At 47.7% G+C, this 16038-nt stretch overlaps 1 protein-coding gene across 1 annotated transcript in view; it reads left to right on the forward strand.

Annotated features, from left to right (window-relative positions):
* ZMYND10 (zinc finger MYND-type containing 10) overlaps positions 1-6478 on the forward strand; it is a 364741-nt gene extending 358263 nt beyond the window's left edge. Inside the window, exon 12 of the mRNA XM_029599566.1 lies at positions 6329-6478. Within this exon, the coding sequence (XP_029455426.1) occupies positions 6329-6428 (100 nt within the window). The 3' untranslated portion in view covers positions 6429-6478. The remainder of the gene's footprint in view (positions 1-6328) is intronic.
* The last annotated feature ends 9560 nt before the right edge of the window (positions 6479-16038 follow it).

Here is a 16038-nt window from a genome sequence, read left to right on the forward strand (position 1 = left end):
GACCTTGACATTGGTCGCCTATGTGCGAGTCTGGAAGGTTTTTGAGTCCTGGTGTACAGCGCATGCCATGTCTACCACAAGGCCCTTGGTTTCTCAGATTCTTTCGTTCCTCCAGGACGGTTTGGATAAAGGGCTCGCCTACAACTCCCTGCGGGTTCAGGTTGCCGCTCTGGGTTCTCTTGTTCAGTCTGCAGATCATCCCTAGCTGTTGTCGCATCCGGATATCGTCCGCTTCCTCAAGGGGGTGAAGCATCTGTGGCCTCCGGTACAGGATCCATGTCCCTCTTGGAGCCTCAATCTGGTTCTTAAGATACTGTCACCCTTGAGGGTGGCGTAACGCCACCCTCAAGGATCTCACTCTGAAGATGGTCTTCCTAGTGGCCATCTGCTCGGTGCGTCGCATCCCTCCTCTCAAGAGATTTGCCGAGCGGCGACATGGAAGTCGTTGCATACCTTTGTGCGACATTATCGTCTGCACCTTCCGTCGTCAACCTCTGGACACTTTGGCGATAGAGTCATTCGAGCAGAGCTTTCAGGGGCCCACCCAATTTAGGGAAGCTTTGGTACATCCCACCGTCTGGACTGATCCTGGTACGTACAGGGAAAAGAAAATTATTCCTTACCTGCTAATTTTTGTTCCTGTAGTACCATGGATCAGTCCAGATGCCCTCCCGGTGGTTGTTGGGATTCTGGGGTTCTTTCCTGCTCGATCTGCTCTACTCATTCTGTTTCTTGCTGTTTGCCTCAGGTTCTTGAGGCTGTTTGACAGTTCTCTTTGCAAGTTTAAATTTGGGGCACCAGCTGTCGTAGGTTCTTACAATCATTTTTTTCTGGTTGGTACACTTGATCCATCCTTCGTAGGTTGTTCTTTTGGCTTGGATATTCTCTATACTGAGCACTTGCAGAGGGTGCACTGGTTAATATGACAGCACCCTCTGAAGCTTTGTCTGACTCCATCTGCTGGACGGGGGACATAGCCCACCGTCTGGACTGATCCATGGTACTACAGGAACGAAAATTAGCAGGTAAGGAATAATTTTCTTTTACTCCAATATTGACTGGGTAAATGTAACATCAGGACATGCTAGAGAGGTAAAGTTCCTGGATGGAATAAATGACTGCTTCATGGAGCAACTGGTTCAGGAACCAAGAGAGTGCGCTATTTTAGAACTAATTCTTTAGTGGAACGCAGAATTTGGTGAGAAAGATAACGGTGGTGGCGCCACTTTGCAATAGTGATCATAACATGATCAAATTGAACTGATGACTGGAAGGGGGACAATATGTAAACCCACAGCTCTAACACTAAACTTTCAAAAGAGAAATTTTGCTAAATGAGGAAAATAGAAAAAACTGAAAGGTGCAGCTGCAAAGGTTAAGAATGTACAACAGGCATGGACATTGTTTAAAAATACCATCTTAGATGCACAATCCAGGTGTATTCCACGCATTAAGAAAGGTGGAAGGAAGGCCAAACCATTACTGGCATGGTTAAAAGCCAAGGTGCAAGAGACTATTTTAGCAAAAAAATCTTCCTTCAAGAATTGGAAGAAGGATCCTTCTGAAGAAAATAGGAAAAAGCATAAGCATTGTTAAGTTTCCCACCCCTCCCTAATCCCTACCCCCCCTCTTTTCCCTCTCCCCTTCCCCCCCACCCAACCTCACCCTTTCCTTCTCCCACTGGACATACCATGCTAATAACTGCCTAGGATAAATCTATGTTTACGTATCTTATAGTTTTTGTTGATTATATATTTATCTCTCTCTAATTGTTTCTTAGTTTAAATTCTGTACTGTCTTCCATTGCCCAGGTTTACACTCCCTGTTTAATGTAACTTTACTTTCTACCTTGATGTTAATTGGTTTCCCCTCAGTTACATTGTAAACCGGTACGATAAGACCTAGTCTTGAGCATCGGTATAGTAAAAGAAATTAAATAAATAAATAAATAAAGTTAAATGAAAAACATTGATAAGACAGGCTAAGAGAGAATTTGAAATTAAGTTGGCCTTAAAGGCAAAAACTCATAATAAAAACTTTTAAATATATATCTGAAACAGGAATCCTGAGAAGGAGTCAGTGGACCATTAGATGATCAAGGGGCTAAAGGGGCACTTAGGGAAAATAAGGCCATCCGAGAAAGACTAAATGACTTCTTTTCTTCCCTGTTTATTAATGAGGATGTTGGGGAGATACTAATTCCAGACACAGTTTTCAAGGGTGAAGATTCAGATGAACTGAACCAAATCACGGTGAACTTGAAAGATGTAGTAGGCCAGATTGACAAACTGAAGAGTAGCAAATTCCTGGACCAGATGGTATACAACCCAGGGTTCTGAAAAAAATTCAAAAATTAAATTTCAGACATATTAGTAAAAATTTGTAACCTATCATTAAAATCGTCCATTGTACCTGAAGACTGGATGGTAGCCAATGTGACCCCGATATTTAAAAAGGACTTCAGGAGTAATCTAGGAAACTATTCTAAAGAGCAAAATCACAGAACATATAGATAGATATGATTTAATGGGACATAGCCAGCATGGATTTACCCAAAGGAAGTCTTGCCTCATAAATCTGCTATATTTTTTTTGAAGGGTTAATTAAACGTTGATAAAGGTGAACTGGTAGCCGTAGCCGTGCCTTATTACACTGAGGACCCACTGGTCTGAAGTCAACTTGGTCCATTCCTTGTAAAACTGAGACAACCTGACCCCTACAACCAGAACCGAGGAATGGACTGGCCTCATTTCATTGGGAGGACTTAACTCCTCCTGCTGAATGGGGGGGCTCCGACCCTGCTGAAGCGACGGCCCCGAAAGGACTGTAGGTGGCACCTGAGGGTATAGGGCAGAGTCAGTCAAAACCTCTCTATCTCCATCTGCTGGAGGGGAGGCAAAACCCAGGAGTCTGGACTGATCCAGGTACATACAGTGAACTGGTAGATGAAGTGTATTTGGATTTTCAGAAGGCATTTGACAAAGTCCTTCATGAGAGGTTTCTAAGAAAACTAAAAAGTCATGGGATAGGAAGTGATATCCTTTCATGGATTAGAAACTGGTTAAAAGACAGGAAATGGAGAGGAGGATTAAATATTCAGTTTTCTTAGTGGAAAAAGATAAACAGTGGAATGCCTCAGGGATCTGTACTTTTTTCAATCTACTAGATAAGGGAGCCCTGACCGATGTGCCGCAAATGCGCAGTAGAGAGCAGCTCTACCGCGCATGCGCGGGCGAGCACGTTGGTGAGAGTGCCCGAAAAAAAAAATGGCGCTGGGTCGCTAGGAGCAGGAGCAGCAGCAGCGGTGACGACGAGCAGGAGCGGGAGGAGCAGGAGCGGCGGTGCGCGCGAGGGAGGGAGGGACAGCCCCTGTTATCGGTTGTGGATGAGCTGAAAGGGGAGGGGGAGGAGAGAGTGAGCTGAGGGGAGGAGAGAGTGAGCTGAGGGGAGGGAGGAGAGAGGGAGGAGAGGGGGAGGGAGGAAGGTGAGAGGGAGGGAGAATAGAGGGGAGAGATGGGAGGGAGAATGAGGGGGAAGGAAATGGACCGAAAAAATGTTTTTAAATGTAGCCCGTTGTTATGGGCTTAACGGCTAGTATATTTATAAATGATCTGAAAAGGGATACGGCGAGTAAGGTGATAAAATTTGAGATGACACAAAATTATTCATAGTAGTTAAATCACATGCAGATTGTGATAAATTGCAGGAGGACCTTGTAAGACTGGAAGATTGGGCATCCAAATGGCAGATGAAATTTAATGTGGACAAATGCAAGGTGATGCATATAGGGAAAAAATAACCCATGCTATAGTTACATAATATTAGGTTCATATTAGGAGTTACCATCCAGGTAAAAGATCTAGACATCATTGTGGATATTACATTGATATCAATGGCTCAGTGTGCTGTGGTGGTCAAAAAAGCAAACAATATTAGGAATTATTAGGAAGGGAATGGTGAATAAAATGCATAATGTCATAATGCCTCTACATTGCTCCATGGTGAGATTGCACATTGAATAATGTGTATAGTTCTGGTTGCCACATCTCAAAAAAGATATAGTTGCACTGAAGATGTTACAGAGAAGAGTGACCAAAATGATAAAGTGCATGAAACAGCTCCCCTGTGAAGAAAGACTAAAGAGATTAGGGCTGTTCAGCTTGGAGAAGAGAAGGCTTGGGGGGGGGGGGGGTGTTTGTGGATATGATAGAGGTCTATAAAATCATGAGAGGACTAGAACAGGTAAATGTAAATTGGTTATTTACTCTTTCAGATAATAGAAGGACTAGGGAGCACTCCATGAAGTTAGCAAGTAGCACAATTAAAACAAATCATAGAAAATTATTTTTCACTCAATGCACAATTAAGCTCTGGAATTCATTGCCAGAGGATGTGGTTAGGGCAGTGTTATAGCTGGTGGGGTTTAGGGATACCCTTTCTGGAAGTAGTGCTTGGACAAGGCAGGACTGGATAAGGCAGGCAGGGCTTGGCAGATGTAGTAGACAAGATAAGACTAGATACCGGGACAGCCAGGGTACTAAGGACAGGATCCTAGGTTAAGACGGGACAGGGAAGAACAGGACAAGACCAGACTAGATCAGGATTGAGACAAGGTAAGAACCAACAGAGATCACATATACTATAGAACATAGAAGCCTGAAGGCTGCAAGGCTAGGAGGCCTGAATGCCCCTAAGCAAGGGGCCCTGGAGGGCAAGACTGGGAACAAAAAGGCTCTAAGGCCACAGGGAAGGCTGAGAGCAAGAAGACTCTAGGGCCACAAGACAAGGCTTGGAAGCAAGAAGGCCCTTGGGCCACAAGGCAAGGCAGGAAGTTTTGTTGGCCACAGAGAAGATCAAAGAACAGAGGCATGTCAGAGCCAAGAGTAATTCAATGACCAGCGAGGAGGTTCTGACAAGACAAGTCTGAATAGAGCTGAGGCAGGGTGTGATGCAGACAGTAAAGAGGATTCTGCAAATACTGGAAGCCAAGCTTGCTGAGGACTTCTAGTGGAGAAAAGGCTGCACCACAGGCTGATTCAGGTTGGTCACTGAAGAGCTGGTACTGTTGACTGAGAGCAGAGTTTGTAAGAGTCCTCTGCTGGTGAGGAGGTATCATAGCAGGAAGCAGCTGGCTAAGATGAGGCTGCATAGCAGGCGACATCCTAACAGGTAGTTAGTGTAGCTGAGTTTAAAAAATGTTTGGATAAGTTCCTGGAGGAGAAGTCTATAAACTGCTATTAATAAAGCTGGTGTGGAGAATAGCCACTGCTGTAACTGGCATTGGTAGCATGGGATCTGTTTAATGTTTGGGTACTTGAAACCTGTATTGGCCACTGTTGGAAGCAAGATGCTGGGCTTGATGGACCCTTGGTCTGATCTAGTATGGCAGCTTCTATGTTCTTATTGTCAAATATTTCACAATACAGTGAGGGCACAGTGGTAACTAGTTAGTGATGTATACTCTTCTGATACCAGTGAAACAGTGACATTAACCTTACCTATGTCTAGTGCTTCCAATTGCCCACAGATTCTGCAGCTAAATGAATCCTGTGAGTCATCTTGCCTGGGACACCATCACCTTCCACAATACATTGGCCATTGTGTGAGAGAGACATGAAAGTGTAAGGGTGCTTTGAGAAGGTTTTTCTATGAAACCATACTATTTTGGTGGTGGTGAAGAAATAAAAAAAAATTACAGCAATGAGAGTGCACTGATCAGGCTTTCAGGAATAGCCAAGGCTGCTGAAATGCTAAAAAAAATGTTAAAGGTCAAAAAGTATGCTAAGTCAAAATTGAGTTTCATTTCTGTCTTTTGGACTCAATTTACAAAAAAATCATGTGACTTACAAGAATCCAATTTTATGAGCATATATAAGATAAGATTATAATGTAAACCAATTAGGAAAATGTTATGCAAACAAACAAATTAACTCATTGTTGTGTAAGTTAGAGGCAGTTTCATATTTAACTAAATGTAATGGCTCAGAAGAGCTGAGCTGGCATGTACTCTGCATTGTTTGGCAAGCACTGCTTCTATTATAAGATATCTCATAATAAAAGATTAAAGATTTTTCTCTTACTGGCTGTTGGTATTTAGTATTTACTAACACCCACAACATTTTTGGCGATCCACATTGGGATGTGGAGTGAGAAAAGGGGTTGTGTGGCATCCCTGATGAGGAAAGTGAGGGCTCTTTCCTTGCCCTTTGCTTCCTTTGGTCAGGGATCTCATCCTCAGGTAGTGTACTACAAAGGAAATGAAAAATGTGTTGCATGTAGTAGGGGTTTTCTTTGTTATGTAGTATAATAATGTATTTGTCCTCTGCAGAGAGTGCCAGGTCAAGCACTGGCAGAAGCATAAAAAAGCGTGTGAGCTGATGGCTGATGCCAGGAAGAAGCAGAAGGAGGAACTGCAAATGAAGCCCTAACAAGAAGACCCCAAAAAACTTAAATAATACTGACCTGTTCCTTGCATCTACTCTCTGTCCTTGGCTGTTTGTTACAATTGTTAGAAGGGGGACAGTCTGTCAGTTGACAAGGGTCTATGGGTCCAACTGTAACCATTTTGATACTTGGCTGCCTCACACAGAGGCCTTGGCACACTCAGACACTTCCCTTACTGGCATAGTGCTTGAGGCCTGATTAAAGTATCAGATTGTCTGACCAAATCAGTTCATTGTTCACCTTGTAGCAAGGTTAGTATTTCTGCTGGAAAAGAAATTGAGATGTATGTTTTGCCTCATATGTAATTCACTATCCCATCCACTAACTTATTTAAAAACCCTGTTTCTTAATCTCTGTAGAAACATTTATTGCTCTGATGAGAGTGAGAGAAAAGGTGAATTACATATGCATCTGTTCCTTCCATGGACTTTCATTCTAAATGAAAAATAGGTCTGGGCAGCTAGCTAGTCACATTTTGTTTTGATTTTTTTTTTTTACTTTATACAAATGGCATAAAAGAGTTTTAAAATATTTTTTTAACTTGGTAATTCTATGTATACTAAATAAAAATGTTTCCAAACTCTTACCTATCTTTGTTTTTCTAGCTTTTAATGTAAGTGGCTGCTGCATATGAACAATATAAATAAGAGTGAAAAGTTTGGATTTATGAGGTGCCTTTCATCAAGACAGTATCCCAAGTCTGCTTTTCTATCACTTGGAAACATGTAGTTAGCCATCTCTAGGGTGGATGGCAGGTAGAACATTCATTCTGCTCTACATAGAAGCTTTCAAAGAGGTGAAGTAAGAAACACAGGAACTGTGGAGGTATTTGATCTTGTATTCCAGAAATTCTCTTGACTTATAGTTCACTATTAAAAAGCACCAAAAGACATTCCGACACTGAAATCTCTGGACTGGTGACATGCTGAGCAAGTTGTCTGATGCAAGGATGTGGCACATAGTAGAAAGGCAGTTCAGTCATTCCACTGTCAGGGTTGCATTAAAGATTTTGGTGCCCATATAAAGAGAGTAGGGCAGGGATGGGTAAGAAAGGCAGAGCACCACAGTGGGTACCCCCTTTGAAGCAGCACCAGTGCACAGCCTTAAAGCACTTCCTAGCTCATCTTCAACCCAGGTATTTGGTGACTTCAAAATATGTCACCTTGGCAGTTGCCTATGCCTAAAGTTGGATTTGTCCACTGTAAAGGAAACTTTAACCTACAGCAATTTGTAAGTGCTTTGTGATAAGTTATTACAAGATGAGTATATCTCACTTTAAAAAAGAGGTACTCTATACACACTTCTTTGCTTCACAGAGCCACTAACCTCAAGTTCCCTCATTCAATTGTACCCTTGCTAACATTCTTATATAGTATGATTTACTATCCCTTGCATGTCTTAACTTACAGAATATGCTTCTGCCTTCAAAGGTTTTACTGAAGAGATGTTATTGATTACATTACTATGGAGGCAATTTTCAAGTAACCCTATCTTTTAATGCATGTACCTTACACAAATTTTCAAAGAAAAACTATTTGTGTAATGTTAATAAGTACAAAGTTTGCAAGCTAAAAGCATCTGCATACTTTGTACCTATTTTTGCGGTTGACAGAGAGGCAAAATAGCACGACACATTTGAAAATCATTCCTGAAAAATGTATATTTTTCCCCATGCAGTACAAACAGCAGTTCTTGCTACAGCTATTTGCAATTCTTTCTGATGGTATCACTTCTTTCACAGATACCTTTGCAAATGCCTGATTACATTTCAAGGGTGTTACGTACTCTCTTTTTTAACCAAACATTTAAAAGTGTTTGTTTCTCCAAGGTAAAGTTTCAGCCATGCCCATGCTTAGCTTAACTAATTGCTGTACTTTTGTTAGTGGTATTAGTGTATTATTCACCTTCATTTGTAGTATATAAGGATACCCCTTGCTTAACCTGCTATTTCTGGTTTGATAGTTAAGAACATAAGAACATAAGAAAATGCCATACTGGGTCAGACCAAGGGTCCATCAAGCCCAGCATCCTGTTTCCAACAGTGGCCAATCCAGGTCATAAGAACCTGGCAAGTACCCAAAAACTAAGTCTGTTCCATGTAACCATTGCTAATGGCAGTGGCTATTCTCTAAGTGAACTTAATAGCAGGTAATGGACTTCTCTAAGAACTTATCCAATCCTTTTTTAAACACAGCTATATTAACTGCACTAACCACATCCTCGGGCAACAAATTGTGCGTTGAGTAAAAAAGAACTTTCTCCGATTAGTTTTAAATGTGCCCCATGCTAACTTCATGGAGTGCCCCCTAGTCTTTCTACTATCCGAAAGAGTAAATAACCGATTCACATCTACCTGTTCTAGACCTCTCATGATTTAAACACCTGTATCATATCCCACCTCAGTCGTCTCTTCTCCAAGCTGAAAAGTCCTAACCTCTTTAGTCTTTCCTCATAGGAGAGTTGTTCCATTCCCCTTATCATTTTGGTAGGCCTTCTCTGTACCTTCTCCATCGCAATTATATCTTTTTTGAGATGCGGCGACCAGAATTGTACACAGTATTCAAGGTGCGGTCTCACCATGGAGCGATACAGAGGCATTATGACATTTTCCGTTTTATTCACCATTCCCTTTCTAATAATTCCCAACATTCTGTTTGCTTTTTTGACTGCCGCAGCACACTGTACCGACGATTTCAATGTGTTATCCACTATGACACCTAGATCTCTTTCTTGGGTTGTAGCACCTAATATGGAACCCAACATTGTGTAATTATAGCATGGGTTATTTTTCCCTATATGCATCACCTTGCACTTATCCACATTAAATTTCATGTGCCATTTGGATGCCCAATTTTCTAGTCTCACAAGGTCTTCCTGCAATTTATCACAATCTGCCTGTGATTTAACTACTCTGAACAATTTTGTGTCATCTGCAAATTTGATTATCTCAATCGTCGTATTTCTTTCCAGATCATTTATAAATATATTGAAAAGTAAGGGTCCCAGTACAGATCCCTGAGGCACTCCACTGCCCACTCCCTTCCACTGAGAAAATTGTGCATTTAATCCTACTCTCTGTTTCCTGTCTTTTAGCCAGTTTGCAATCCACGAAAGGACATCGCCACCTATCCCATGGCTTTTTACTTTTCCTAGAAGCCTCTCATGAGGAACTTTGTCAAACGCCTCCTGAAAATCCAAGTATACTATATCTACCGGTTCACCTTTATCCACATGTTTATTAACTCCTTCAAAAAAGTGAAGCAGATTTGTGAGGCAAGACTTGCCCTGGGTAAAGCCATGCTGACTTTGTTCCATTAAACCATGTCTTTCTATATGTTCTGTGATTTTGATGTTTAGAACACTTTCCACTATTTTTCCTGGCACTGAAGTCAGGCTAACCGGTCTGTAGTTTCCCGGATCGCCCCTGGAGCCCTTTTTAAATATTGGGGTTACATTTGCTATCAGTCCAGACAGTGGAGTTGAGCCTCCTTTCCAGCAGGTGGAGACAGACTAAAACTTGCAGGATGCCCTATATCAGGACAGAGCCTATCCTCTCACCCTTCAGTATTCATCTGTCTCCAGCAGGTGCAGCATCTCCCCTTCGGTTCTCTGCTGTAGGCTAGTCAGCCTCTTCTTTCTCTTTAGGCTCAAGCAAGTACTTCTTTTGGTTCTTGTTTTTTAAAAAAAAAAAAAGGATCTCTGAAGGAAATTTCTGCCGCCTTTAGTGCTTTCTGGTTTTTTTGTGTGGGAGACATCCATCTCCCAGCTCTTGCCCGGCTCAGGGGGGCTTATCCCCTTTTGCAGGAGGGGGTTCCCTGCATAGTCCTGATGTTGTGGAGCGCTAGGAGAGCGATCCCACTCCTGGGAGAGGTGTGTCCTTGGGCCACGGTTCGACCCCAGAGGAACTCTGAAGAGGTGCTGCGGGAGGCGTGGCATGCCCGAGCATGGGCTGGACAGGAGCAAGGCTGGAGTGAGGACTGGAAGACAGGCCCTCCTCCGGACCTGCACGCTTCGGAAGACCCAACAACGCAATGTTGGTCTTGTGAACAGTCCTCCGACCGTTCCCAGCCCTTTCGGACCTGCCGCAGGGTACGGCACGAAGCGGCAGGCCGGATGGAGGCCAGGGCAGCGAAGACTGGAACATAGAGGTACTGGCGAGACTTCAGGAACGACGTAGACTCAGGCATAGACGTGGACTCAGGAACGAGGTGCAGGATGCATAAACGTAGACTTAGGCACAGACGTGGACTCAGGACGAGGTACTGGATGCACAGAGGTGGACTCAGGAGCAGACATGGACTCAGGACGAGGTACTGGATGCACAGAGGTGGACTCAGGAACGAGGGCTGAAGGAAGACATGGGCACTGCCCCTCAGGGCGCCCTACTCAGGCCACCCGCGGGACTGAGTCGCGGACCACACTGTCCCATGCGCGCGCCCTACACAGCCCAGGAAGGCTGGTCGCGGACCACGCTGAGAGCGGGAGAGCACAGGGAAGAAGCAGATTGCTGCACTCCTGGCAGCTCAAGGCAAGGTTTGCTGCACTCCTGGCAGCTCAAGGCAGGTTAAAGCATCAGGGTCAGGAACAAGGACTAAGGCAGACCTCAGGACTGGAACAAAGACATCTGGAACAGCAGGTAACATCAGGACTGGAACACAGGTACTGGATCAAGAGACAGACCTTGGGACTGGAACAGCAGGCGGACGTCAGGACTGGAACAGAAGGCAGACATCAGGACTGGACGAGGAGCTCCAACAGGTAACAAGAAACACAGGACCTTGCAGAAGTGCTGGAACACGGACGACTTCCTGGAGCAAAGGATCTCAGGAGTGACCAACTCCTTGCGAAGGCAAAGATAGACTGGACGCTGAGCCCTTTAGTAGGGCTGATGAGGACAACGCCCAGGGAGGGGTCAGCAGGGGGCCACACCTGGCTGGCCCTTGAAGAGGAGCAGAGAGGCGCGCACCCGCGCCCTAGGGAGCTGAAGCGAAAAGCTGGAAGCTGGTGGTGTCCTCAGCCACGTGGAAGGCCCAGGGAAGCAGCGGAGCAGCCCTGGGCTGGAGCTGGGTGAAGGCAGGTCGCTGGAGCAGCTCCCAGTCGCAAGGACTGAAGCAGGAAGAAGCAGAGAGAGGTAAGGCTGGCTGCAGGGGAAGCAGGGAGCTGTAGCAGGCTGCAGGCACCGCTCCACGCTGCAAGGCTGAAGAGAGAAGTGCTGGCTGCAGGGAGCTGTGAGAGGCTGCAGGCACCGACAGGGACGGCTCCCTGCTGGGCGAGGACCCGGGTTGAAGCAGGCACCGGCAGGGACGGCCTCCCTGCTGGCTGAAGGTCCCGGGATTGCAGCAGCACGTTGGGGGAAGGCAGAAACAGCAACAGAGGAGCTGGCCGCATGGCAACAGCTGCGGGGACGGCCCCAGCTGATTCAGGGAGAGAGAAGCAGCAGCGTCAGCGGCCCGACTGGCCGTGAAGGTAAGAGCCTGCCCGCGCTCCTCGCGGGCAGGATCGCAACACCTGAGTCCGTGGATGCTTCCAGGTGTGGGGACCGACACACTCTGGGCCTCGTTCCCCCTCTGGCTGCCGAGAGGGTTTTGAACCCGCTGCTGCGCTCAGTAAAAAAAAAAAAAAGGAGTTAAAAGGTGTTAAACTTCAATAAGTTGCAGGTACTCACCTACCTCTAACTTATTTGCAGCAGCTGACCAGCTTTTTTATTTTTTTCTGGTCAGAGTAGGGCTAGAACTGGCAGTCAGAGAAGCAGAAGGCAGCAGGTTTCCCGCCTGCTCTCTCCTGCTGTGCAGGCTGTCAATCAAGCTTTTTTTCAACTTTTTTTTCTTCAGCCGAGGTTTAGCTATGTCCCGGCTGACAGCCTGTCTTTCTTGTGGGCTGTCCTCTCCGGCAGGCAAGCAGGAGGCTCACCTGAAGCGCATCTTTGACGTCCTAGCCCTCGGGGTTCGGGCGTCTTGCTGTAGCAGTCTCATGATGCGGGCGGGCCTCCAGTGGGTCCAACAGTTACTCTGCGCCCGGGAGCTTCCGCCAGGTGAGGCAGAACAAGCCGAACGTCTGGAGGCGGTAATCGCTTACGTGTCAGACGCCCTCTACGATTTGGTCCGTGTGCAGGCGAAGGCGATGGTTTCGGCAGTGGCTGCCCGGAGGCTCCTTTGGCTACGCCACTTGTCGGCTGATCAGTCCTCGAAGACCCGGCTGGGCACACTTCCCTTCAAAGGTAAGATGCTCTTTGGCGAGGACCTCACCAAGCTTATGGACTCCCTGGCTGACAACAAGGTCCATAAGCTTCCAGAGGACCGCCCTAAGTCTTCTCGGTCCTTCGCGGCCTCTCGCTTTTGCTTCAGGGGTCAGCGTCGCTCCGCTTCTCGCAGGCAGGGCGGTGCTGCGAGGGGGTCTTCTCGTGCGCAGTCCTGGTCGCAGTCCTTTCATGGCAGGCAGCCTTTTCGCGAGGGCCAGCCCGTGCGTACCACCGCTAAACCTGCCACGCAATGAAGTTCAGCCGACCCATTCCTCGGTCCCTTACCTCGGCGGACGCCTCTCCCTGTTTTTCGAGGAATGGGTCAAAATCACGTCTGATCAGTGGATCCTCGACATTATCAGAGACGGGTACGTTTTTGACCTCATCAGGGAACTTCCAGATCTCTTTTTGTTCTCCCCTTGCGGCCGGGCCAAGAGGGACGCGGTGGTCCAGACTCTCTCCAAGCTTCTGGATCTGGGGGTGGTGGTCCCAGTCCCAAAAGGGGAAATTGGCGCCAGCCAGTATTCTATTTACTTCACCGTGCCAAAAAAGGACGGGTCCTTCCGCCCAATATTGGACCTCAAGAGGGTCAATCGGGCTCTCAAGATCCCCCACTTCCGCATGGAAACCCTACGGGCGGTCATTGCAGCGGTCCGTCCCGGAGAGTTCCTTGCTTCCCTCGATCTCGCAGAAGCATATTTTCATATTCCCATCCACCGCGACTACCAGAAGTATCTCCAATTCCACATTCTCAACCAGGACTTCCAGTTTCGAGCTCTCCCCTTCGGCCTCGCGACCGCTCCTCGCACCTTCACGAAGGTCATGGTAGTAGTGGCAGTGGCCTTGCGCCGGGAGGGGATTCTCGTCCATCCCTTGTCTGGACGATTGGCTCATCAGGGCCAAGTCGGAGACCTCTTGCCAGTGGGCGGTGGATCGCGTCTTGGAGCTCCTTGCCTCTCTCGGGTGGATAGTGAACTTTTCCAAGAGCAAGCTTCAGCCCTCCCAGGAGTTGGAATTTCTGGGAGCACACTTCGACACCCGAGTAGGCAAGGTATTCTTACCTCGGGCGCGAGCTCTCCAGCTGTTCGATCAGGTCCAGATTCTGATTGCGCTATCTTCCCTGACAGCCTGGGATTATCTCCAAGTCCTGGGCTCCATGGCTTCTATCATCGATCTGGTCCCCTGGGCCTTTGCTCATATGCGTCCGTTACAGAAAGCTTTGCTGTCTCGTTGGCAACCAGTGTCGGAGCAGTTCCACGTAGTCCTTCCGTTCTTGGAGTCTACTACCGACGAATTACAGTGGTGGCTGTCTCTTCCTCATCTCCTGCAAGGGATGCCTCTTCAAGCTCCACAGTGGACAATAGTAACCACGGACGCCAGCCTGTTGGGCTGGGGTGCGGTCTGCCTTTCTCAGTCCACCCAGGGGACGTGGTCCCAGACTCAGTTGCGCTGGCACATCAATCGACTGGAAACTTTGGCGGCCCACCTGGCCCTTCAGGAGTTCCTTCCCCTGATCCACGGCAAGGCGGTACGAGTCCTGTCCGACAACTCCACCACAGTCACCTACATCAATCGCCAAGGGGGCACTCGCAGTCCCCTGGTAGCCTTAGAAGCCAGCCGCCTCTTCGCCTGGGCGGAGCGTCACCTACAGTGCCTTGCGGCCTCTCACATCGTGGGAAAAGACAATGTTCAAGCCGACTTCCTCAGCCGGCAGTCGCTCGATTCAGGAGAGTGGGAGCTCTCGACACGGCCATGGCTCTGATAGTGGACAGGTGGGGTCCTCCTCATCTAGACCTCATGGCGACTCTGCGCAATGCCAAGGCCAATCGGTTCTTCAGCCACTGGCGGGAGCACGGCGCAGAGGGCGTGGATGCTCTGGCTCTCCCTTGGCCAGCGGACGTCCTTCTGTACGTGTTTCCCCCGTGGCCTCTGGTAGGAAAGATTATCAGGAGAATCGAACTCCACCGGGGTCCGGTGATTCTCGTCGCTCCCGAGTGGCCGCAAAGGCCGTGGTTCGCGGATCTCATCAATCTAGCAGTGGACGGACCCCTGCGCCTCAATCATCTCCCTCGTCTCCTCCGGCAGGGGCCTGTATTTTTCGACCAGGCCGATCGCTTCTGTCTAGCGGCCTGGCTTTTGAACGGCGTCGCCTGAGGCGCAAAGGTTATAGGGAGGAGGTCATCTCCACCCTGCTGTGAGCCCGGAAGCAGTCAACTTCTCTGGCCTATGTGCGCATCTGGAAGGTCTTTGAATCCGCATGTATGGAGGCGGGTGTCCCGGCGCGCTCCGCCTCGATCCCTTTGGTTCTTTCTTTTCTTCAGAAGGGTCTCTCTAAGGGTCTCTTCTTCAGTTCCTTACACGTTCAAGTCTCTGCACTCGGCTCTCTCCTGGGTATGGTGGACGGTCATGCCTTAGCTGCTCACCCGGACGTGATTTGTTTCCTGAGGGGTGTTAGACACCTCCAGCCCCCCTCCCGGGCCACGTGTCCATCTTGGAGTCTCAACCTGGTCCTTCGTGCTCTCTGTGCGGCTCCCTTTGAGCCTCTTCGCCACGCTACACTCAAGGATCTTACTCTTAAGACTGTCTTTCTAGTCTCTGTTTCCTCTGCTCGTCATATTTCCGAGCTTAGGGTGCTGTCCTGGCGGGAGCCCTTCTTGCGTTTTTCTGATTCCGGGGTCTCTCTCAGAATGGTTCCTTCCTTCTTGCCTAAGGTTGTCTCCACCTTTCACATCAACCAGTCAGTAGAACTCCCCGCGTTCTCTCCGGAGGAGATTGCGGGTACGGCTGGGGGCGACCTCCGTCGGCTGGATGTCAAGCGAATCTTGCTTCGTTATCTTCAAGTCACCAATGACTTCCGCATATCGGACCATCTCTTTGTCCTTTGGAGTGGTCCCAACCGGGGTAAACAGGCTTCTAAGACCACGATTGCGCGGTGGTTGAAAGAAGCCATTTCCTCGGCATATCTTTGTCAGGGTCGTCCGCTTCCTGAGGGTCTGAAAGCCCATTCTCTCAGTTCTCAGGCTACTTCGTGGGCGGAGAGTCAGTCTGTCTCCCCGCAGGAGATTTGCAGGGCTGCCATTTGGACGTCTCTGCACACTTTTGCTCGGCACTACCGTCTGGATGTCCACCTCCCGGTGTTCGGTTCCTTTGGGCGGCAAGTGCTTCGAGCGGGACTGTCTCGGTCCCACCCAGTTTAGGGAAGCTTTGGTACATCCCACTGTCTGGACTGATCCGGATACGTACAGGAAAGGAAAATTAGTTCTTACCTGTTAATTTTCGTTCCTGTAGTACCACGGATCAGTCCAGATGCCCTTCCCTGTCTGTCTTCTGTCCTCTCGAAGCTTGTTTTCTTGCAG

The sequence above is a fragment of the Rhinatrema bivittatum genome, chromosome 4 (assembly GCF_901001135.1).
Source record: "Rhinatrema bivittatum chromosome 4, aRhiBiv1.1, whole genome shotgun sequence".
In the NCBI taxonomy this organism is placed as follows: domain Eukaryota; kingdom Metazoa; phylum Chordata; class Amphibia; order Gymnophiona; family Rhinatrematidae; genus Rhinatrema; species Rhinatrema bivittatum.